The following is a 26239-nucleotide window of genomic DNA, read 5'->3' as shown; positions in this document are numbered from 1 at the left end:
ATCTGTAATAAGGATGACTCAATAGACAGTAAGTTGCAATATGCTCAGTTAACATTTTTAGGTGCGGTAAATGTTAAAAACAAGTTAATAAGCTCTGAAATTTCAGGATTCACTGAGGCATGTAAAGTCTTATCTCCTTTATGCCTTTTCCATTTTCAGTTTAATTACTTTAAACACTTGGGAACAGGAATGCAGCAGTAATTAGAAATTAGTGCGAGGAAGACCTGTTGCACTTGTTAAGTCTCTCCATTCAGGCCTTACTTACACAGGAAAGAATCCATGTGGACTGGATTGCATTCAAACCACAGCTAAATTTAATATGCAATTCCAGAGCCTTGGAACCTACTGCGTAATTCACCCCTAGCTAAATAATCTGTCAAAAAGTCTAAATTTTGTCTGTAATAAAAGGATAAATCTAGTGTGTAAGTGTGACTTAATTTACCTTTGAAAACAAATGTGAAATTACCTTCTGCAGACTCCAGATACCAGGGTTTCAGAAATCCCTTGCTGAACTGCAGGCCAAATCTTACCAGTGTGTAAAATGCCTCAGAGTTTAGTTAAAAATAGGCCCACCAACCCTTTGTGTTTTAATGCACTTGAGGTTGCCCTCATCCAGATTGCCATCCAGGACACGATGCCATCTCAAACTGTAGCTGTCTCACAGGGCTACCCTACCACAGCTTTGCTCTCAAAATCTGCACCAGCTCACGCACCCCGAACCATGTGGGTGGAGGCTGGTGCTCCCGGGCTGCTGTATTAGCTCTGCAGTCCCTGGGACAGTTGATTTCAATTAAATCAGCTCCCAGAAGGAACTGCAGGGAGAGGACCAACAGAACATCTGGAACACTGGTGGTGTGTGTGTGTGCCTTGGCTTGTGCCTGGGAGTCTGTGCAGAGTTATTAAATGTTTGTGTACTTGGACACACGCTTCGACTGAAAGATGGATTTGAGTGGCACCATTTCATGGCTCAAGGAGAACGTGTGTTAAAGATTATTTGAATTGGGCATGAACTCCAGTAGATCATTTTAGCCACCATCCTAGCATTGGGACTACACTTATTTCAGTAAGCCTGTAAATTTACTTTGAGCAGGTTCACTGAGGTATACCAAATTTTTTTTCTGTGTATGTATACTTCTGTGTTAAGTGCCATACATGTGCATGGTCCTTCACAAATAAATTTGTGCAAACTCTGTACTAGGTTGCTACACTAAAGTTACCAAAAACTACGAGAGGGAAATGTAAAAAACAAGAGCATAAGAGGGAAGACAGTTTAATGAAAGGTCCTTTGAGAAAATGATGGACAGGCCTTGAGAGTAGGACAGGCTTGTGATACTGCTCAGTTATAAGCACCAAGACCTCTCATAGAGATATTAAACTGTAGGTAGGCATTCCAGAAATTATTGCTGCTGCTTGAAATTCAAAAACTTTTAATGGTTCTCTAGTGAGTAAGCAGCACTATACTCACTGTTTGATTCATTAGTCATTCATTATAATGTGAAGTGGTAGGAATCAAGCTAAAGGAACACAGATAGATTCTTAAATGTCATTGTAAGGGCTTCAGTGGATATCTCATGTCTGAACGATTGCATCTCAGCAGGGACTACGGATTTGGGTTCTCAATTTCTGTTCCCATTTAGATGAATGCTACTGATTTTTTTTCCTTTTTTTTCTTTTTTAACTGGAGTTATGCTTCTTGCATCTTGTGCTATTATTTGACAAAACCGCAATACTTAAAATGTACTTAAAATTTTTGAAGATACTTGCGGGTTTCAACCTAAATATATTTTAATAAAACAGGTTGGCCTGTAAGCCATCACAGAAAAAGACAAATGATCCTAGGAAATAGGCATATATCTGATCTCCGTACGCTGGGCACATAAAGTGAGAATATTTAGCGTAAGTCTACCATCTAATAGGACAGCTCGTACCTTAAACATTTGAATTCCACAGTCCATTAACTTTAGAGTGAAACATCATTGCCAGATGGCTGCATTTTGCACTGATTGACCACACATTTATTTTCAGGTACATGACAGATGGAGGACTCAACCTATATACAAGAAGTCTGAACCGAATACCAGACCTAGCTGCCTCTCGAGACGTCATTCAAAGAGGAGTTCATGATGTGACTGTGGATGCAGACAGGTAACAGTGCTTTGCTAAGTAAAAAGCTATCTGAGCTTTACAGATATTTTTCATCCTTCGTACCTGCTAATATATCACCATTTTGTTCACAAGGAATAGCAAGAGAAAGCAAGCTTCTGAGACCGCTAGGTTTCTGAGCACACAATACGCCAAATACCACAACGAGTGGGGAAAAAGCAAATTTCTCACATGGGAAGGGGACTTAGGAAGAATTTATTGTTGAAGATGTAAGAGAAAATGTTAAGAAGCCCAGACTTTACTTGCAGTCTTGAATCTCTGAAATGGGACATGATTTTTACAGGTTGCCTTGTCAATTGATGGGCATAGGGAGAATACACAGGGTCTCTAGGCAGCAGAGAGCTTGCGTGTGCCTGATGATGTGGTCAGAATATGCATTTGGAGTTGGCTGGAACCAGAACCCTGGTCTTCTCCACCCATTTTGCCCTCTGCGGGTGTCAGAAGAAGGCAGTACCCGTGAGCAGTGGGAAGTGAGAAGTGGGGTTGTATCCCATTGTCTATGCAGTGTGAAAAAAGAAACAACACTATCCTGCCCTTATACGTGTATATATGTGTGTGAGCGTAAAAACACTCTCCCACTAGTACTTCTGCAGATTAGGCAAGTGCTTTCTGTTTCTTTTCCTTGAGCTTAAAGTAGATTCATATTGGTGGCTTGTATCCATGTCTGAGAAATAAAAATTCATAACCCAACTTTTGCAGAACTTTGAGCTGTCAGCTCTGAGGTTTTGGTCAGACCATCATAGAGATAAGGAGCAGCTGTGAAGTTTGGCAGTCTTCAGTTTTAGGGGGTTGATTTCAGTCCCATCTTTTTAAAATCAAGTTTCCTTTAAGGAAAAAAATATATTTAATCAGGAAGGGAGAAAAGTGGCTCTGGTTTTACAAACCCAGCAAATTAGTTGAAGAAGTTCTAGGATATTAACCTAGGTATGATATAATTTTTACTTTTCACAGTTTTCTGGTGAAAATACGCCTGTGACACAAGTCAGGGATAGTCTGCATTAGTCAAACAGTGCATGCAATGCATCAGGATAAAGAAGATAATTTTCATCTAGAGAACCAGTTACTTAACAAAGAAGGTCGTTTTAGCTGACATATTAGCATTTGTTGACCTTGCAGAAAAAGTCTATTTTCGATAGCACTTCAAATGAACATGGCTCAGCTCTTTGGAATGCAAGCATTGATGTGATGCAAAGACCAGAGTAAGTGTACAGTAGGCGTTTAAGAAAATAATTTGGGTAGAACTCAGGCAGTAGCAGAAGGAGAAAATGAGAAATGAGATGTGGGCAGGAGGGACTTTTGTGGAGCTCTGTATGTGAGAACAAGAACCTTAAGCTCAAAGTGGGACAGAGGGTGGAAAATTTAGATGCTGGGAGTCATGTAATTGAAGGCAGAGAATGTCGCTAGCGCCCACGTTTTTGTATGTCTCTACATCTTTTTTTCACCTGGGAGTGAAGTTATTAGAGCTCTTCCCACCATGCAATATTCACACCCAGGTTTCAAACCACGCACATTTTCCCTGAAAAAAAAGAGGTCTAAAATAAAGGGATTTGAAAATTTTTCTTAGTATTCCTCAAACTCTAGATGCCACTCAAACACCTTGTGTTTGTTTTGCTTTGAAGTGTTATTTAGTAATGTATGTGTTAATTTGTTCTATACAGTGTGCAGGTACATACATGTTTTGCATGTGAAACCACAGGCAGGCTATCATCAGTTCTCAATTAATGAGATTGTCTAGCATTTCCCAGTACGTAAATCTGTTTTGGTTTGTTTATACAACTTTGTCAGACTGGCTAAAAATGTTGTGCTAAAAACTACTCTGCTGATTCCGAGTCTTTCATCTCTGAGTCTATCGCTTGCCAGGTTGTGGAGTAGGGACTTCCAATTTGTCAGGAGATTATTTTGGGTCTTGAGTGAAAAGTTGACCAATTTTATGCAAGATACAAGGCTTTTTAAAAAAATGAAAGTCGTGTGTATTCAGGAAAGATTTATTCGATCTCAACAACTAAAATCTCAATATATTCCATCTTCACTGTGCATTTGCAAACTGCTCTTGACATTAGCAAACTGCATGAGCAATCCCCAAAGTCATTTTTGAGCTTAAAGCCTACAGATGTGAAGTAGGATTTATCCTGTAATGACTGCTTTTCCTTACACAAAGAATAAAACCTGGACTCCTGTGCTCTTCTGGACCCTCTAAACGGGGTGTCATGGAACTGACTATATGCTATCATGTAATTAAAAAGTTTTTCATAATGCACAGGCATGAGGGATTTAAATTACGGATCTTCAGACAATTCTGGCATTTTCTGACCTTTCAATGCTTGATTTTTACAACCTTAATCATGCTTTGTTGATATGGATTTTTTTGTGTGTAAACGTATGCTATTCCTTGAAGCAGCAAAAAGGTGTTTAGGAAGTGGAAAAAATTAAATGTTTTTGTGAGTTCTGATGATAACAAAACACATGCTTGCCAAAATGGGTCACAAAAAAACTGTATTAGGTCAAACACACACACAAAATTGTTTATGCTGATCTTCAACAATGTATGTCACATTTATGGTATGAAATCAGATGGAAAAAGCAATACAGAGATTGCTGAGACTCTCGCTTTGTTTGGCAGGATAGCTTTTGGTCCTTCACAACAGCGTGGGTACCTGAGATTTCATCTTATCTCACGTAGCATTTTAGATCTTTTTTTTTCTACTCTGAACAAAAAATAATAGGGTTTGTGTCAAGGCTTCAGGGTATGCCTTGCCACTGATATGATGAACTTCCATGAAAGAGGATTATTCTCCTCTCTATCATCCCTGTAGATATGTGAAGGACACATGTATTTTCTCTATGGTATCATTAGTATAAGCCTTTTTCATAATTGACATGATTTGCCCTGGCCTTTCTGTTGTAAAGGACTCTGCTGGCATCTCTGTGCAGGCAGAAAATAAATGATATGCTGCAAATATCTGATTTACATTAGCAGCCAGGAAAGAAGTTTCAGTATTCTGTCCATCACTAGAGCCAGCAACTTTTGCTGACAGTAACCCCATGAAACTGAACTTGGGTTTTCTCTGACAACCTAAATTACAGCTTCTGCTTGTATTTTAAAACTTTTTCTTTCTGTGAGCTGGCAGTACATTATTTTTCAGATAGGTGGGCTGATGATATCTCTAAGGGTAATGCCATTTCTGGGAAATGTATACTTTCAGAATGATTCTCATTTCATGGATAAATCAGGAATAATTAATTGAAATGAAGAGCATGGAACTGGTATAAAAAGACAATCAGGTCCCCAGTTTGATTCCACTCTAAATTGGTTTCAGATAGCACCTGCATCTCCACTTCTTGCCAAAAAGCAAAGGGTTGAAGGATCTCCATGTGGAAACCTAGCCTGAGAGAGCTCATCCAAATAATAACATTGAATTGCTGTTTGAACAACTTCATAAAAAGTTAAATTCATGAATGCAACATAAGCCAAGGCTGAAGTGTTGATTGCATACTGCTCTGGAAAGCACATTGGTGTAGAAAGGAACACAGCATATTTGCTTGTTTTTTTCAATGAAAGGCTGAAGGGACACTGGCAGCATCAGATGTCAACGGTTGTATCATTCTTCTTTTGATTTTTTTTTCTAATTTGGATTCTTTTTTGGTCTATAAATGCCTATTCCTTGCAATTTACCTTGCTTCAGATACCATAAGAAATTAATTAGAGAGGAAGATGGATTCTCTGCAGCGGGTGTAACTTGGGATGTGGCTGGGAGAGTTCTCAGTTGTATGATATTACTTTTCATTTATTGTTCTGTCTTCCTCCTCTACACTCTAGCGTTTGCCTTCTGGGACTCTTAGAGGGAGTATTTGAGGAACATTCTTGGAGTTCAAAACCCTTTTCAAACTAAGATGAGCCAAAAGAGATTAGACGTAAGCACATAAAATGAATTATGTTCTTGGGAGGAATAAGGTTTATGGAAAAGTAAGTTGCAATGTTTCCAAACCACCCTGATAAAAACCGTTAGGAAAGTTTAAACAAGCCCTTTTAGAAGGGAATATAGCTCCACTGAGTTCAACCATTGTCCTTCCACCCCCTATACCGGCTGAATTCAGTGCACTGTATCAAAGGCCGGAGTTTCCTTCACTTTCATCAGCCAAGAGTCAACATAAGTTGTGCAACCACTTTCCCCTCACATCCCTTGAATGCACTATTCTTTTTTTTCACCTTTTCTTTAGATGAAACCTAAAGCTTTAAAGGTAGCTTATGCTGCTTAGCGTGCTTTTATGATGACCCGCTTCAGCTACTTTGCTGTTGCATTGAATCTGAGCCCCTGTTACACAGAGTTCTTGTGCACAGGGAGTCTTTAAAATGCTTCCACCATCTGTCACATGTGTAGAATATTTGGCAGTTATCTCAGACTAGCTCAGGCTGGCCTGTTTGTTCTCAGCCAAACCATAATCACCATAATACATTATTAATTATAATTATAATAAAATAATTCCAGATTTTGCCTGTAGTTTATTAACTAACTTCCTGCATGAATGACTATAAATCTTCTTCTGGTGTTTGTCTGAGAAGATGAGCCTTGAGTTGGAAGATTGTACTTTTGGAAAAGGAACTTTTCCAGAGTTCAAAGGAGTATTGAACTGGGAGCCCTGTTTCATAGGGTTGGTAGTACCAGAAAAGGCTGAGACACATCATGAACAGTAACTTAAAATCCTAATAGAATACAATGCCTGCTCTCATGCTGTAAAGTTTTGGCAGCACGCTGAAATTGCTGATGTCATTTGGAATTTAACCCTTTGGGATGTTGTTCAGTGGACAGGCGTACTTTGTATTGCTTTTCTATCCAAATGCTTCTGCGTAATGTGTATTTCAGCACTGCACTAATACTGTGCTTTCTGCCATGTGTCCCTGCAGTTTGGTGTTGATGTGATCACTGTTCTGCCACGTTGCAACTATTACATGTTCACTTTGCTGCTTTGCAGAGCAGGATTTACTATGGATAGTTAAAGGAATTGTATATAGCACAGCATTAGTGGTATTCATTGTGTGCACACATTCAGCCCTCTACCCTTTCCTCCGTCTCCCAACATTTCAGCTGTGTCCAACTCTGGGTACCGGTGTCTATGGCAGTAATACAAACATTCATCCCACAGATATGAAATAACAAAACATAAAATAGATATACCTACTTCTTGCTGTCTAAGACTTTCTTGGGCAAAACTGAGTTTTGCTACAAATCAGCTGGGCTGTGTAGAGAGACTTCCTATACCTTTGCGTCTGCCTTCACCACTAAGCAAGCCTGTGATTGCTATTCTGTGTACAACCTAAAAAAGTCATTATAGACCTTAAAGTCAGCATGGTTCATCCAATCATGTGATCTGCGATAATTTTCCTGTCTGTGATTTTACAGTATTAGTAGGTTCTTAGGATACTGAAATAATTATAAATATCTACACCTCACTGTTTTTGCAGTTCTTACTCAAGTATCTCCAGAAATTGTAATTAAAGAATCTCTCTTGTGAAGCAATTTAAATTTTAAACTGTTTTTACTATTGTTGCTCTCTTCTATACTTTTAATCTTCCATAATTTCTTTTCACAGCTGTTGCTATTAACATTTCCCACCATTTACTTTTATTATTCTCAAATGATCCTGCATTTTCATAATCGTTGGTGTAAATCTTTCCTCATTTTGGCATCTGTTAGGCTATCAAGAAAGTTACTAGTTAGAAGTATCTATTTCAATGTGTATCTCGGTTTTTATTTTTTCTGCAAACTAAGGATGCTATATTTAAGTACCTAAAGCATAAATATGTGTGTATCCATGCATGAAAAGCAGAATAATTGCGTCAAAAGGAGCACTCCTGGTTTTGTGGCTCATTATGTTGTTAAGTATTCAGGATCCTTTGAGGACAAATACCTTATTTTCAAAGGCATAATGAAAAATAAAATTTTCAGTAATTTGTACAGCATTATTAATTTAGAAAGAAGGGAATTTGAATTGAGTATGACTTTGGTTCTGGTCATGATTTCTAAAGTAAGGATTTGGACAATAAGCAGAGCAACTGGACTTTGATCTAGTTTTGTGAGGTTGTCTCTTTCCTTAGTTGCTTTAAATATCTGTAGAAATTGCCCATAGAACCGCAAACCAGAACATGGAAACATTTAACAGCTGTGTGAGTTTTTAGGTTCAGATACTTTATTAATATCAGTGACATAAACAAACTGCATTGTTAGCATGCTGTCATTAGTATGTTAAACTGTCATGATCCTGCAGCATCATGTCTGCAGACACATTTCTTTGCACCCCGCTTACATAAGGAAATGACATTCAGAAAAGGCAAGAGCAGTGCATGGCAGAAGTTTACTTTAAAACAAGACCGAGCTGCAAGTGATTGTGTGAAATGAATGACAAATGAAGTTTGCTCTTTTTCATTTTTTATCAAGTGACAGAAGGAGGGACAGTATCAACTAATTTCAGTTTATATGAAAAAGGAATTCATGGAAATAAGTTTTTAAACTTTTGCAAATTAATGGAAGCAAATTACATTCTCATGCGATGCTAAATGAGCTGAGCATATAGTTTGCTGTAGGGTCATTAAACTGAAGGCTGGTTGATGCATTTAACATTCTCATAAATGTACTTTTTCAAAGTGGATGGTGTGGAGCTAGGTATTAATGTCATGCAGTCTGTTTGCATTCTTTATTTCTGCTTATCTCAAAGTTTGGTTTAGATACTTTAAAATTATTTGAAGTGAGGCTGGACTTCGTCGTATGTTAACAGATTGCTAATACTTCCCTTCAGGAAAAATGGAGATGGTTTACTGTGATTGTAATCTACTTCTGAAGAGAGTACCAATGTATTTAATAACAACTACCTAAAATGCATTTTACAGTTTCAGCAGCAGCATCATTTTGGTCCACTACTGTACTTCATTGTTATCAACAAAGACTAATGATGTACTGCCTCCTTTGTGTTAGAACAAAACATAGGTAGCAAGATTTAAATCATTACCCAAAATACCCCAGGCTCAAATATAAAATTAAAGAACTTGAATCTCCTATGCGATACATATTTGAGTCCTGAAGTCAAGAAACATATGAAGTTCTAAAATGTCTTGATTTGTTTGATGGCTGGAGGAAAAAATGTTGTAATTTTATTCTCCTGCATGGCTATTAAAAAAAAAAATCATACTGAAATTTGCAATAAAATAGGTACAATTGAGATTACAGTTCTAACATTAACAAACACGGTGTATTGTAGACAGATGCTTCATGAAACAATGTAAAAATTGTGATTTTGATAATTTAATTTAGTACTGGAGATGTAGTAGCTTGTGATCACTAAGTTGTCTTATGCTCTAAATTGCCTCAGAGAGACCTACTTCCTTGTGGAGTAAGATATTTTTGTTTCTTATTTAAGTCGTTTATTAAAGAACTGTTTTTATAATAGCTACTTACCAGATTGAGGTAGTTCTTGGTATGCACATACACGCATGCTTCGCAAACAAAACATATGGATTATAAGAATGTTCCCGTTAACACTTTCATAGAGTAATTCATTTGTAACACTGTAAAAATCCTTTGCCTTGGATTTATTAGGTATAAGTTCACTTTAAAGAACATTTTGATTTGGCAGCTTCAGCAGACCTCTAAAATGATAAGAAAGAGTAGAAAAATGGAGAGCCACATCATGGTGCACTTTTTTGTACCCACGAGAAGTAATGAGAAAGGGGTAGCATGATCTGCTCTGACAGCTACTTGCTTGTTGTTTTGTCTACCTGCTCTTCCTCCTAGTTGGGAGGTGGACAAAACAGGTAGGTGAAAGGAAGGATAAATTTAAATTGAGCTTAGCATCTTAAGGGTGCAAGTGCACATTTGCTGCTTGAGCTCTAGGGCTGCTTGCAGTGCAAAAGACGAAAATAGCAATTTTTTGACCCTTTCCCTCGCGATGTGCTGCTCTTAGAGCAAAACAGTACTGCTCTCAGTCCTGGGGCTGCAGGAAAGCAGTGATGTTCAATACATTTTGGATTGGCAATTGCATTGCAAGGTAACTTCATCATTAGTGGCTAAAAAAGATAGCCCGAATCCAGCTGAAAGCTGGTCATGGGTTATCTATGATTAGATAAAATTAGAAGAAGGATGTATCTATCTAAAGCTGTGCAGGTTAAAAAACACGGGAGCCTTTTATTTTCTGGAAAAAGAAATGGACTTTCAACCCTGTAGGCTGGCTAAAGACAGTGTTCAAAGGGAGAGAGCATGAAGGGAAAGCTGGGAAGGATACAGCGTGGCAGAAAAACTGCCAGCCAGTGCAGAGAATACCCCTCGCTGCGGGACACTCGCTGTGGAGCTCAACATGTGTTAACCTTTCTCTTTGAAAAAAAATCCCTCTGTTTGCTTGTATCAACATTTTACTTATAAGTCTTAACTATGTCACCTCTGAGTCTTCTTTTGATGGAGAGAGGAAAAGATGATCCTCCCTCTTCAATCTGTTCTACGAGCGCCGTTTGGAGGCTTCCTGCCCCTCTGGAGCCCCTTGTGACAGCCTCAGCTCCACACAGGGAAATGTTTGGTGCAGCAATGTGCTTGGAGTTTGTTTTCTTTTGAAGTTACAGCACTAATCTCATCTGTATCTAATTGTTAAAATATTAAGTCTTCAAAGATTTCCTTTGTAAACAAAAGATTGTCATAACAATTTAAGCAGGATCAGATGTGTAAACTTAAAGAGTGGAACCCTCAATGCATTTTACAGAAGAAGCTTTTTACAAAAGGATACCGTATAGTTATAATTCAAACCTGCTTAGTGGATTGAATAATCTAAAATACTTTATTTGAATGAAATTTTAAAAATAGCTTTGCCTAATTACAATTTACCTGAACAAGTAAGTTTTTAATCTGTTACCTGTGTGCATTAGCTTTAATTTCCAATGTGCTAAACTTTCTCTTATACTCCTTTTGGATGCATTATGCTCTAGATCAGTTTCATACTGTAGAATACAATGTAAAATGGCTGCTAACCTTGTTAACTGCTCTGTAGGTAAATTCACAAAAGCAAAAATTGCTTTACTGCAGTTTAAAAGCATGTGTAGCGTTGGAAATAATTGCATTGCCCTGGGAAGTACAATAATTGACAGAACAGGTGTTTGTCACTTCTCAAAGTGTTTTATCTATAAATAAATCTTATTGATATAAGCTACAGTCTTATGTTATAATATCCTACAATTTTTGATCAGACTCAGTATACTAACTTAAACGTGAAATTAAGATATTTCCAAAGGACGGGATTTGAACCAGTTTCTGGAAAAGAGACTACAGAGACAGAAAACATTTTTGTGTATTACATATCTTCTGGCTGTTAATTAATGAACAGATTAATATTGATAGCCATTGCCTAAAATCTGAAAATTTGTTGATTCAAACTAGAAATGCACACACAATTTTATTAGCAAGATCATGAACTTTAGGAACAAGACATGAGGAATAAAGGTAGGCTGTACTTATCTTCATTTTTTAAAATCAAGCCTAGACCTTTCCATAAGATATTTATTGCCAGATTCAAACACCAAAGTAGACAAAATTTAATGAGTGGTCTGTGTCTGGGGTGACTGGAGGGCATATGATGCTTTATGAGAGAGGCAAGATCAGTAAAGGTGTATAATTGTCATGACTCATGAACCACCATCTGGAGGCTCTTATCGCTTTCTGTTGACTGTACCAGGAACATAGCTAGACAGCTAGCTTTTGGTTACGTTAAGATGAAACATGCCTGTTTCGAAGAATTTAAAAAAAAAAAAAAAAAGCTGCTGGTTTTTTTCATTTTAAATAAAAGAAATTCTAGTGGAGCACTGCAGTGAAGTGACAAGCCTCTATGTAGTTACATCAGCCACAGTGTGACATGACATACTGTCATCCAGGGTTAGTCCCTTAGTGGAAGGAATTACCTACCAAGGGATATTAGAAAGGCTCCATTTTAGGAAAACCAGTTTCTGTACAGCAAAGCTACTGAAAGAGAATTCAGCGTGTTTCTTTAAGGCTAAAGAATTATTCCTTTTCCTCTTTGAGTTAAAATCCTTCCCCTCCATGAAAAGAATTGCCTCAGTGTGCCATGAATGACCCAAATCTTTTGATGCATAAAAAAATAACTGAATTGGCTCTATTTTACAAGTATTTTCCCTTTGTTCAGGATAGAAAGGAATTTACGATCCCCTGTTTTGTACATCTTTCTTTCTCTCTCTTTAATAATTTAAATTAATGATACAGCAATACTCTCTTGAGAAATGGATGAATATAAAGTGGATAAGCTCAATGGAAAAGCATGTAGGAAAAATAATTTTTCATGTATTAAAAATAAAGTATGTTGACAATGATAATTTAGAGCCTTCCAGATAAATTGTGAAAGCTAATATTCTAACTAGATTTTCAAAAGCTTTCCCTAAACAGCTATTTTCCATAAAATCACCTGTCTTTTTTTTTTTTTTTAATGATTCTATTGGATTGGCAATGTGGGAAATTTTAAGACTGGGCTTCTGTCACAGCGTGCCACTGAATTGCTGACTAGTGGTAAGTGAGCCCCAAGAACTCCGACTCAATTTGTGCAGATTTCCAATGTGGGCAGTAAGAACAGCCCACATGACAGAAAATTTGTGATAGATAGTTTATTAATTTTGGATTGCTGCTTTGGTGATATTTTGTCAGATTCTTGGACCTGCTGCAGCTATTAGGCACAACTCAGCACAAAGGCAATAAATGCTGAAGGTAGCTGGTCAGCAATGCTACGTGCAGTATTGGTCCTCATTCTGTAGTGGGTTTGACTAGCGCTTACTCAGGGAGCTGTAACTATTTCCTTGACAAGAGCTCCATTTCTTTCACTAGCCATGGCTCTGATACAAGGGGGAACTGAACGGTGGAATAATTGTTGTCTTAAAGCTGCAAACATCCTCTCCGCTATGCCCCGCTCTGAAAACATTAGCTGTTGTCCTTTCTCCATAAAAGTAGCAGTGAAAACCAAGTACCGAGTTCATTTCACTAAGTATTGAATTGCCAAAGGAATAAGGTCTCTGAGCTTCTCTTTCAAGAAAATAGCAGTGCATTTCTGGGTTCGCAGTTGTGGCCTTGCCATAGGCAATTATTAGGATGCCAAATTGCTATCAACACTTCAACTTTTTAAAATTAAAGAAAAAGGTAAAAAACTGTTTATTCTTTATTTTTCAGTAGATCACAGGTTTTGAAAGAAATTTCTCTCAATAATATATCCTAAGTAGCATTAAGAATTGATCACCAGCTGCAGTTTCTTATAAATATACTCTAACTAAAGGGAGCTCAGTTTTTTTTGTGGATGATCCTTCTAGAAAGTGAATACTCCTTATAAAGCTGGCTTTGAAGGGTGTCTCCTGCTTTCCAGCTTCCTGCCCTGTTCCCTCCCCACCACCCATATAGTGGGTACCACCAGAGGAAAAATCATGACATATATCCAGATATTCACTTAAACCTTTAAAAGAGCCCCTGTAAAATTTACTAGGTATGGTATAAAAAAAATCTAGTGGCTGCCCTATACTACAGGGGCAACCAAAGCTGCCTCCCATCAGTCCCATGCTCAAGGAAAATACACACAGGATATGAAGTAATCTTTTTTCCCCCTCTCTGGCAGCTGTGATATTTTAGACCAGTGTCTAAAAAATGAGGATTAATTATCAGTGCCATGCTAAGAGTTATTCATATAATACAGCAGAGGACAAAGGACAGTGTTGTCATTTTTATGTGAAATAATTCTTATATTTGGGAGGACGCTAATCAAGACTCCAAGTTAATTTCTTAGGAAATTCTGTTGTTCATGCTACCGGTTTCTGGGAAACTACCTTGTCTTGTTTGAGTAGCAGTTTTATGTTTTGTTCCTGGTATCAGTTGCATTTTACAAGGAGAAGTTGGGATAAAAGCCCAACGTAAATCCTAGGAAGAGTGAACCCAACTTAAGTATCTCACACCTGGTTTTATAGGATTTTTATTTGAAAACCTGAGCCCAGCTATCAGGAAATAAATATGGTCTAAACAGGAAAAATAGAAAAATTTAGGAAAAATAAATAAGGACATTTTGATTAAAAAATGAAGACTGTTAGCAATCTGATAATTTCAGGATGGCTTGCACTATGGAAGTCACAAAACTATAAATAAAACTAGATTTTTAGAGGACAGTGTTAGATTTTTACATGTTTACTCTTCATCTTTTAGGCAAACAGAAATACACCTGAGTGATCTTAAAACAACTGAATCTTCCACAGTTAATTGTCTTCTATTTTATCTTTGAATGTTTTTCCAAAATATCGTTTGCAAAAGCATGCCGTAAAGTAGAGATTATTCCGAACGTGTTGTCAGGTCTTCCTGAATGGTATGTGATCAGATTCAAGAGCTGGGTGCTTGAGTTGTAGATTTAGCAAATTATTTTCTCTTTTCATTTGACCCTGGGTCATTCCCTCAGGAGAAATTTGTGGATTAATGTACATGTCACAGAAAGCCTTCTCTCTTTAAGGAAACTCGCTTAGACATGAATCTTACTCTTCTTCCCTGTCTTTTTCTATTCCTGATAGGAGAGTAAACATCAGTATGTTGAACCACTATGATTTTAGAAGACGTGTATGTATTTTTGCTGGAACAGTCTCGTGAGAATATTACGGGTCTGTAATAAGCCTAACATTTATTATACGCATTTTAATACTGGGCCCCAATGAAAAAGATAGAACAGCTCCTACACTGGGCCCCCCATGATGCCTGCTTTCTTGTGGGTCTCCAGTGCATACCCTACATGCAATACTGTATTTGCCATTAAAAACTTCCTGAAAAAGATCGTGTTAGCACACTCTAAATTTTCTTTACAGTTGGCCAGAGAGTACTCAAAATTATTTAGTACTTTCCTAAGCAGTTCTTCAAAAGGAGTATACGTTAAAAGAGCAGTCAGAAAATGACCTGCTGGCCGGGCTGAACCCAGACCAGGAAGCTTCCAGAGTCACAGCAGAGAAGGGACTTCATCATGGAGAAAATGCAAACCGTGTTACTAATTAGGTACCGATGGAGAATTGTCATACGTCTCTTAACACCTGAAGTTCTTCTAAAGAGACTGCTGGAACTGTGCATAAAAGATATCAAAAGGATACTGAGGAGACCGCTTTTCTCAAGAGTATAGGTGTGTGCATGCATAGAGCGTGCATGCCTGTGTGGCTGCCCTTTGGCTCTGGCTAGTATGCCAGCAAAATAAGACCGTGCAACACCCTCCTCCAACTCAGCTGGGATACTCTGAAATGATTTTATAAGCTGTTGACTGAAAAAAAAAAAAAGCAAGTATTTCTGCTGTGTCTGGTTTTGGCATGGATGCTATGACTTCTTTTAGAGGAATATGATCGGCCCTTTGTTGCAGAGGATGCTGGCCAGGTGCAGAGAGAGCCCTAAGTGTCCCTGCAACGCTGCTGGCAGCTCAGAGTGACCTCAGAGCTCAGCAGAGGTGGCGTGGCTCCCTGAGCTTCATGCTTCAGCTCTTGCCAGCTGCTACATGTAGCCAAATGGTCACTCAAGAACCCTTTGAGATGCTCTCAATTATAAGAAACATTTCATTAGTTTCCATTCGTCTCCAGATTGTGGAAATCCAGACGTGGCCTGGAGGCATCAACGTGTTCTGGGTGCAATTGGGATGGACCAGGGAATTTAACCTGCAGTAGCTGAGTGTGTAAAACTTTAGCCAGATAAATGAGATAAAGGAGGAAAAGTGTATTAAATCTAGATAAATCAGTGCTGTATTGTGTCAGGAATGGAAAGACATTTATCAGCATAGTAATATGCTATAGTGGCAAAAAAGTACTGATAGTTTTCCTTTGTGCTGCGGTTTCAAAGTTCTCTGATACATATTTAGCTGCCAGTTTGTAATAAAGTCTGTGTGTCACTGCCATCAGGACTTTGTGCAAGCCCTAAGAATCAGCCGGCTTCATATTCTAATCAAAGTAAAATCTCATGAAGCTAATATCAGAGGCTCTACAAAAATGTATGGCAGCAACTGTTTTTAATAAAAAATAAATAATTGAATGTGTGGTGTGTAGCAAGTTGTAGTCTTTATACACCATTTCACTTTAATGCTCAGGTTCCTTTAATTTTCCACTAGTTAAACAAGTGCAAGGCTTTTTCGGTTTCCTAGTATATTTTCATTTTTGTATTGTTAAATGACTTATTTTTGGCAGAGACAAAAATAATTTGTTGGACAAGAACATAGAGAATCATTCATGCATTTCCTGAAAGCTAGTATTATGTTGGTGTTTCTCTATGAAGCTGTTCCATCTGCTATTTTTCTGTAAATTTTAAGAGAAATCTTAGAAATCTTTTAAAAAAATTATCACTGGTAAAGCAAGGGTTTTTTAAAGCCAAACTTTTGCCAGAATTTTAATTTTTTCTCGTTGAAGATGGATTTTTTACAAAAAGCCACTACCTCAGTTATTTCTGAGTCACCACTAATTTGAAGTCAGACCCCCTTTCTTAATGGGTTTCTCATCCTAGTGCTAGTTTTTCCCTCTGATACTTTTATAAAAGCCTTCTGTATTCCCATTTGGGTAGCATTACTTCACGATGCTTCTTCTCAGGCGTTATCTCTTGCCTGCAAGACTTGGCTGAAGCCATGTTATTAATTGGTTTCCTCCCCGTTTTCCTTTTACAACACAGGACTTTTTTAACCTTCGAACTTTGAAATCACATTGATCATTTCTTTCTCCTTGCATTTTTCTTTTGAAGCAGTATTGAATTCCATTATACCTCCTGGGGTGCCTTTTAGGTTTGACCAGCTTTCCTGTACTCTAGTAGTTGTGTTGTTTGGGTTTGGTTTTTTTTTTTCACATTTTCCAGCTACTTTAATTCTTATATACAACATCTGTTGGTTTTGTTTGTTTGTTTGTTTTACCGAAGAATAGAATGCCAAGCTCTTTCCTGTAGTTCCACCTTTCTAGGATAGACTATAATTCAAAATAAACTCTGATTCTCCTTGTTGATAGATACTTGATTCTATTAGTTACTCAGTAATAAGCTATTAGGCTTTCCTATAGTGATCTCCTCTTTCAAATTTATCACCACTGCATTTTTGATGGTAAGACTATAGCTCAGTGATGGTTCCATTTTGAAATTTCTCCATTTTGTCCCTCCCTTTCTGTCGCTTCGGTAAATATGAGAACCTATTTTTGCGGTCCCCTTATATTTATGAAGATGATTGCCATTCCTTTTCAGGTTTGCTTTCGTGGTCTCATATGTTTGTCCAGTGTACCAATTTCAATAGCTCTGTCTTTTTCCAGCTTATCTTTCAACCTCTTTTACTGATCTTGGCAAACTTGGTACAGTTCTAGAATAAGCACTGGCTGGACTTTGGGAGAGAGGAACAGTAGTCAGAAACGAGAAAAAACAGCAAAAGGCTGTTGTCAGTATTCAATTTGGAAAGAAGCCTTTGACATCCTGATAAATGCTGCTGACGTGGAACATTCAAAGAAATTACTTCAGCTTTGCAAAGTGGGTGGTAACAAACGCGATAGCCAAGAAGGCTGGAGCGTGAGAGGGGGACAAAGTTTCCCAAGTTGGCAGGGACTTAATTAATTGCAACAGGCTTCAAATGTTTTTGCTGTCTGCAGCTGTATTTTTATTTCATCTCTCACTTGCTAGTCTGCTCTCCAACTCAAGTGTGGCCATCATCTATTAATGCAGAAAGTGGGGAAAGAATTTCTTTGTAATGAGGGGGTTTTGGTTTGGGTTCTTTCCCCCTGTATAGTGAAGCCATTTGGGGCCATCTCCATCTTTATGTTAGTGACCTGCCTCTGAATCTTGGGAGTCTAACTGGAGTAATTTATGGGCTAAATGAGATGTGCCATATTGCTGCTATGTCTTCCTGAAGCTTTCTAGCTAAGAGGGGATTTTTTTTTTCTTTTTTTTTTGTTTTGGGCTTGTTCTTTTTTTTTTTGTGTGCAGTTTCAGCCAAGCAGTAGCCCTGCTTTTTTGGTCTTTTCTGGCTTTAACTCAAGATGACATTTATGGGAGAGGAGAGAGCTTCAGGCCACTGGGGAGAGATCCAGGGTGATTGGCTGCTGTTTGGCAGTGATTTATTAAAGCAGCTCTCCTTATCTCCCTGAGATCCTGGTACGTTTACTGCTATAAACCCAGCTAGCCAGAGGTCTCGTTACCTTCTCAGCAAAAGTTTGTTGTGTTGCAGACTTTCACATTCAAGTTCAAAGCCTAAGAATTATTTCATTTTTAATATCAAACATTGATAAGTTCCAACTAAACTGTGGACCTTCCTTGCAGCAATCAGCCATTTTGGATGCATATTGCCCCTTGTATAATTTAAATGCAGAGTCTGCTTTGCTTTCTCAGACAAAATAACATATGTTTTGTAGTATTTTGGGGAAAGGATGAACACTCTTTGTGTTTCAGCCAGACTCTTTGTATTATGTGCAGGTGCTTTGGAGCTTTAATAATTAGGGGACCTTCTAATAGAAGAATCAGAGGACAAGGCAGGAAAATTACTACAACATGGGTTCTCTTTGCCTCTACAAAAAACTAACCTTTCCTCTTTTAGCTAATACAAAATAGTAAACTTACAGCTGTGTTTCAGCCCATACTTACAGGAAACAAAACACAGAATTGATGGAATCATTAAATCATTATTAAGTAAGTATGCTCTATTTCAAGCTACCTGGATTTAATTGCTTTACCTTAAAAAGAACCACCAAAGCCCCAAACCAAACATTAACCTCTAATTGAACAGGCAGGCAGGGCAAAGGTCTGAAGTTCCTGGATTAATACTATGTCACTTACTGGTTTTAAATTGTCACAGTATAGTAAATCTACATGGACTGTTTTTTTTTTCCCAAGGGCGACCAAAGAAATGGATATGCTTTTTGTAGTAGGCAAGTTTGCAGTAGGCAAAATCTTGGCTTTTTTCTTTACCATGTCCCATGCCTAAGCCACAGAAGATTTGAATGAACTCAAAATGTTACTTTTCTGTTCTGCAGAAAGCCTATCATGGTAAGTGACCAATTGGTACATTATATATATATATATATCTCAGTGTATTACAGTGGGACTATCGAGAAGCGCCAGGGTAGGCAGGATGATCTTTCCAAACCAACTCACAGGGAAACTCTCTGATATATGCCTGCATGTATCCTGCCTGCAGGTGTTCATCCACGTGGTGTGAGCATGTACTCATGTACACACCTATATGTCAGTGTCTCTCTGTATGTGTAGAGTGTACAAGCATGTAGTTAGCGGAGGAAGCAATGGTGTTCACAAGCTGCGCTGCCTCTTCGTGCTGTCACCATCCGTGTAGGCTCTGTGCCTAAAGCTGGTTGACTTTGAATATCACCTAGCAAACTCATGGGTGTTAAAAGCTAAGAGGATGTGACCTTAAATGGTTAGCAATGACACAGCATGCTAAGTTTTTAGCTAGTGAAGAATAAAGCATAAGAGTTGTCTTAGGAAGCTAACAGATAAATAATGACACTATGAGCCAAGGGGACAAAAATGCGGCGAAAACATTCTCCTAGTAATTATAGATAGAGTAAAATTATTCATCAAACCATTTTGCAAAGATGCATTAGGTTCAAGAAGCTGTTTTGGTTTTTACACTCTGATGAACTAGATAATTAAAAATTTACCCTGACAGTGCCATTCAGAGCTGCTAACTATTCACCAATTTTTGCTTGACAGCATGGTGCTGTATATTAGACCTAATTGACATTATATCGTATTGTATATAACAGAAGTAGAAATGGACAATCAGCATATGCTGATATTTTCCTTTTGTCACAATGACAAAGGAAGGAAATACTCTGTTATTATACTGTCATCACCATTCTTAGGAATTATCCAGTATTTAATATTTTATACTGTTTTCTTCATTTACAAACATTCATTGATACTCCAAACATCCCAGTGCTGAGTATTTTCCTTATTTTGCAATTAGGGAAATAGAGGAAAAAGGGTTATTTTGTCTTAAACATCAAAGTACTGAGTCTGCTGGTTTGTAGACTAGCTATCCACCCTTTTAGTCCCTCAGAGTTAAGTTTTCAAAAGCCTTATACCCATTTTTGCCTCAGAAGCATCCATACATTACCTGTGCTTTATTTCTGCACTGGAAAAATGTATTCTTCCTATTAACTGTGATAAATCTGCCCTTAACACCTTTACTTCTCATGTTATTGATTAGGCAAAGAACTTCTGTCTGGCTTTTTCATATGCTGCTTTGCTCAGTTCTGCATTTGGTCATTTCTGATGCTTCTATGCTCACCCTGGCTGCTTTCTCATCCTGTCATGTCCTAAATGCTGTGGAAATCATAAACTTTCTGGGTCAGAGACTCTTGTCTGCATGTTGCTCCAGTGTGCAGGCAATATATTTGACCAAAATATTTGAGTATTATTTCTAGAAGATACCATAATACATCTTATGGTATCTATTAGTAATAATCACCCAAAGCAACCTCTACAAAATTAACTTTACAACCATTATTTGAATTCAGTCAAAGCCATCACCTAATGTTATTCCTTAATGATGCAGTCATGCTGTTCTTTCAGAGTACTAAGTGGGTTGGTTTTTTTTTCAGCAGAACTCCTCCTTGAAATAGCCTGCTTAAAATAGAAGGAATGAAACTGTTGATGAAAAAGTTAATTGAAGGTATTTTGTACTGAGAAGGAGGAGCTGTCAAATTAGAGATTTGGATTGGAAAGCCCCTTTGTTGTTCCATCTAGTCTAATTCTGCACTGTTGCTAAATAGTGATATTTGGCTGTCTGTTCTCACCTTAAATATTCTATTTCCCTTAGTAACAATTTTATGGTGTGCCCACAGCATCTTGTTAAAATGCCTCTTCTCACTGGGTTGGGTTTTTATACAGATTTTCTCAAATGCAGTAACATAAAATACTGAAATAAAAAATAGCAGTAAAGGGTAGAAGGCAGGAAATTTAAAGAAATATATGTGAGAGAGCTATCAAGAAAGCCGTCAGAACACGCAAGGCAAAAAAGCAAAGCAAAATAATATCAGAGCCGGGAGTCAAAGGGAACGAGAATATAGTCTGAGTTGAATAAAACCAATAATAAAAAGATCATAATAGAATAAGAAAAGTGATAGATTCCATAATCTTACTAAAATTGAATTAGAAAAGATGTTTTTATCAGATAGTAATGTTTGTGTCCATTTTGATAAAGCATTCCACTGATTTTCTGTAAAGCAGCGGTTAATTATCAAGGTACAATTAGCACTTAGTAACAATGCCAGGGAGAAATGTTCTCTGATAACTGTATAATCTGATGTATCTGGACAAAAACTTCCTAGCATTTTAAAAGGAAAAGCAGGGAAACACTTTAAAATGATGCTCAGTGAATTCTTGAAGACAGTATCAATCAATTTGAGAAGTTAAATGCAGAACCACACTATGGGAATACGACGCACAGGGAATCAAGAATTCATTGCTTAGTAATCCTGACACCTTATTCAATATATTCAAGTGTATATTATTTACATAATCCTCACGTGGGGAGAGGAACATCTTATATTTGACAAACAGCCAAGATGTGATGAAACAGAACATGCCAGGCATATTGCTGCTTTTCAGTAGCGCTGCTCCCTTGCATGTGCTATAGATTTCTGGAAAGAGCTATTTAATAAAGCTTTCAATACTCCCTCTCGCTGATAGTTAATTTCTGCCATAAAATAACAGAGAGGCCTCCCAGACCTGCTATGCGAAAACTCAGAAAGAGCTCCTTATCTAATCAAGGAGAGGAATCTCCTGACTCGCTTTATGGTATTATACAACCGTGTGCACGCTGTAGGTGGTCTACCTATTGAACGCTAACCCCCAGAGCACATTGTAATAAACATTTTTCTAGACAAAATGGTAAACTAAAATGAGATTTAGCAATTTCAAAATTCTTTCTGTCACATAAAACAAGAGGAAACGGGAGAATTGCGGTATTTCACAGTGATTGTTGTCACTGATGATGTTTTTAATATTCATTGCACTGTTAATATATCATTAAGTTAATGGAAATATTCATAGAATAATGACAAAATATTCACTATAGTAGCAGAAAAATGTTTAAGGATGTTTTCATCCATCAAATATCTGAATATTGAATTAAATTAGAGCAATTCACAGTAAACTGATTAGAAGACAGTGAGAATGAAGTTAGGTAAAATAATTCAACGTAAATCAAAATCAGATAATTTTTCAGAACGCTGTTTTCAGGTTCCATTTTTCTGCAGGCACTTTCTTGAAAATAAGTGCGGCCACTTCTTTAAAAATCTTTCATTTTAATCAATATTTTTTACAGCAGTTGAGATTAGGTTATTCATTGTAGTGACAACACTGTCGATGAACTCATTTGGCCTTAATGATTTGATTCTGGCAGCAACTACTAATTTTGTTTACCATGAAACCTAAGGTTTTCGTACAAATGTTAAAGATAGAAGTGGTTCCTGGGATGGCTGACAGGGTGGATTAGTGCTGCAGAGCCCTGTAGGAAAAGGTCACTGCTGCAGCACACAGGGGAGGGTTGTGGCTGAGGGAGGTGAAGTCACATCTAGCCTACAAAGAGAGGTTTGGACTTGGGTAAACTAGTCATTGGCAGGTGTAAGTAGGATTTGCTTATTGTCTCCTGCTTATCTTTGCCTACCAACACTGCTCCTGGCTTCTAATCACCACTGCCAGGCAGCCGTCACGTTGATGGGACTGTCAGCTGCTCTCCTTCCTTCTTCCGGCTCCTGATGTTGTTTGTGACGTTTCCAAATAGAAAATCTTGAGCAAGCACAGCACTGCTGGGTGAGCAGGGGAAAGTGAAAGACCTTTATGTACTGACAGAGGTTTTTAAGCTATGGAAAGCTCCTTTAGGTTTTTATTCTGTTTTTGAAGTTGCATGCAGTATTCTGCGCTTATCTGTATCTCACTGAGAATTCATGTTCAATCCTAGTAACTTTTGCATCCCATTTAAATGGAAGTAACTGAAGAACTCATTACTTAGGACTTTTTGAATGATAAGTCATTGGGGTCTAGGTTCTCTAAAGATTCATAGAATAGTGTAGCACATAGTGGCCTTAGGAGACAATATTTCACTCCGTTGCACGAGGTAATATTGGCTATGAACTACGGCTTGCTAGAAAAACGATGGCTCAGCAGTTCACCCTGAAGTGTCACGCCATTTCAAAGACTTCTCTTTCACAGTGTCGCATGTTGCAAACTTACTAGGCTGTACATTGAAGCCTACATACACAGTAAGGATATTATATGTAAATAGGAATGCATGAGAAAGTGACAGTTTGCAAAATGACACCTGATTTCTAAGAAATAAGAAGTGATTGCCAGCTTTTGATTTGCATTTAATGGTACCTGGGTTACCAAGCCTTGTCTGCTGCTGCATGAAGGGTGTTACCTGAATTTGATGAGCTGATGGTCTGCTCTTACTTAATACAACTAACTTTGTTTAATACTGCACTAGATTCCTCTGTCTGGGTTATGTTTTTTCTTATACCAGCTTCATGCTATGTTCTCTCTTCAGTCATCCAGAGGGTCCAGGATTTGGGTTTTTTACTAGCTCTCTACGCTCCTGTTATACTGCAGTACATCTTAAGGTAAAACAGAAACTTTCTTAACTGTTAGGAGAGCAACTGCAGATCATTACAGATGTCCCTTCTCAGTCCCAGAAACTAAACTTCAGTGTGGAGAGTGCCCTGTTAAAATACATGTATCCCAAACTTCCACTGATTTTAATGACATTGCATATAGATAGTACGCATATATACTATGCAAATGGTAACAGGAGTCCTCAAGGTTTGTACACAGCTCCTGAATCAATTTAACTATATAACCGATTTAGGAACTAGTCTATTTATGCCAGACACCATTTGGGTGGATCCACATATGTATTGCTGCAGAACTGTAGAGCTTAGTTCGGGAGAGAAGACATGGCTTGAAAAGGTAATTTTGTGTTTCTACCTGTTGTTTATCACCCAGCCTCTCTGCAAGGAGCACTTAGTACACGTTACAAAAGGCAAAGGAAACCAAATGACTAGTTTGAAGAGTTGGGAGGCAGTGAATTTAGGTTTGGAACATGAATATTCATCAGCTCTGGCTCCCCTGAAATAATCATCAAGCACAACCTTTCTTTGGGAAAAGCTGTCAAGTTTGACGTACTGCGCATTCAGAACCTGACTTAGAAATTATTAACTTTGAGATGGAAGAATCTTTTCAAGCAGCATTAAACATGCTTTTCAAGCATTTTAGCAGTTTTCCATTAAATTTTCTTCAGTATTTGTAAAGTTCATTGATTTCAGAGAAATAAAAAGCAACAATGTGTAAAAGATGGAGGCTCAGTACTCTGGAGTAAATCAACTCCAACCCCTTCAAACTTTTAAAATAAAAAGAGGATAAAAAATGCATTTGGCTAATGTAAAGGGGTAGATTAATCTGTCTCATATCTGGCAGTACTAGATAGACGCAAAGGCAATAGGAGGCCTTCCTGCTTTCCCTGCTCAGCTGTATTATTCACTGTAATTTTAGGCAGACTCTCTCAACAGACTGAAGGCTGTGCAATAATTGAGAAGATCAGGGCATTTAATTATGTCCTTAACTGCTTAGATGTCACATTTTTAGACATCTACGCTTGAAAATTTTGATCCCCACCCAAATCATACACGTCATAAAGAAAAATGATGCTACATAATATCATCAAATTTGGTATTTTGAATCACTCAGAAATAAGTGCTGAAAACCCTGTAAGTTATGGTTTAATAATAAAGGAAATCTCTTTTCTCTAAGGAAAAGTCCTAGGAAAATGCTAATCCTAGGGCAAGGATGTTTAGGGATGATTTATACCTCAGAACATAAAGGGATTTTTTATGTTTAATATAAAAATGTATATTTGTATTATCCTTATGTATTCCTAATTCCTTTAAAAAGACTAGCTAGGCTCAGGCATTTAATTGTGGACTGCTTTATGAAATATATTTCATTTTTGTTAGTTGTTGCTTTTCAATTTCAAATCTATTTTGTCAAGTTGGTTTATATCTCAGTTTGTTTCATTTCTTCCCCAAAAGACTTCTGCCTTTGCGAGTGTCCCAAGTAAGGGGTTTTAAAAGAAATTACTTTCAGTAATAGAACTATAAATAAAACAGTGAATATTTCCTTCAGACAAACTCTGGTAGAAGTTTGTGTATCATAAAACACAAACAACCAAAAAGCCAGCCAAAAATTTGTTAGAAAAACCTAAACTGAAGTACTTGATAAGATAAAAGAATAATAAACAGAGAATCAAATATCAGTAGATGTCAGATTTTTTAATTTTTTTTTAACAAAGAAATATCCTGACGTCTACTGGCAGACTACTTTGATAGTGGAAACGAAGAAAGATATAATGAGATGGACTCACACGCTGCACAATGTAGGGGAGAGCCCTTAATGGCTTGTTGATTTCCCAGGGTTGCACGCTCCAGCATTCCCAAGTGTAAGCCATTGCAATTGACAGATTTGAGTATGACAGAGGCCTGAACCAGCAGCCTGTCATGTTCAACTATGCCGAATGCTTTTAATAGCAGTGTTACAGCAGAAGAATGGAGGCTGAGCAGCTCGTCAGTCTCGGGAGACTCCTAGACTTTGCCGTGTTACAGGCAGACCATGACTGACTCATAGCCGTATCTTAATAAGATGAGGGAGAAATCAAACTTAATTTTTTTCAAAGAAAAAGCTTGAATAAGTAAATAAAAAAACCAATGGGCCATTGGAGTCTGCCTATTTGTCATAACAAGCAAGAATCCTGTGAAGTTTTCTGCAAATACCTGTAACAGTCGCACTCTCTTTTTCTGTACATGGGAGCAGCTGCCCATAGCTGCAGCTGGTCAAGCCATGGACAACTCTATTCGCAGACTACTGCAACTGGCTTCGGACTTGGACTTTGGTTTGGGACTCTCTTGTTTTTACTCTTCACCGGCATTAATTCCAGTGATGTTTTGGCTCAGTGCCTAGGTTTCTGAAGAATGAATCTGAGGCCAAAAGCTAGCGTGTGCTTAATCCAGTACATGGATCAGGTCCCTCAG

General features: G+C 37.8%; 1 protein-coding gene across 1 annotated transcript in view; it reads left to right on the top strand.

Moving 5' to 3' along the window:
- The window catches only part of NAV3 (neuron navigator 3), a 280691-nt gene that overhangs the window by 170064 nt on the left and 84388 nt on the right, over positions 1-26239 (top strand). Inside the window, exon 12 of the mRNA XM_009327527.1 lies at positions 2026-2145. Within this exon, the coding sequence (XP_009325802.1) occupies positions 2026-2145 (120 nt within the window). The remainder of the gene's footprint in view (positions 1-2025; positions 2146-26239) is intronic.

This window comes from Pygoscelis adeliae, unplaced genomic scaffold, assembly GCF_000699105.1.
Source record: "Pygoscelis adeliae isolate BGI_AS28 unplaced genomic scaffold, ASM69910v1 Scaffold113, whole genome shotgun sequence".
Classification (NCBI taxonomy): Eukaryota; Metazoa; Chordata; class Aves; order Sphenisciformes; family Spheniscidae; genus Pygoscelis; species Pygoscelis adeliae.
Note: the sequence above shows the minus strand (reverse complement) of the source record. Positions and strands in the feature narration are given on the sequence as shown.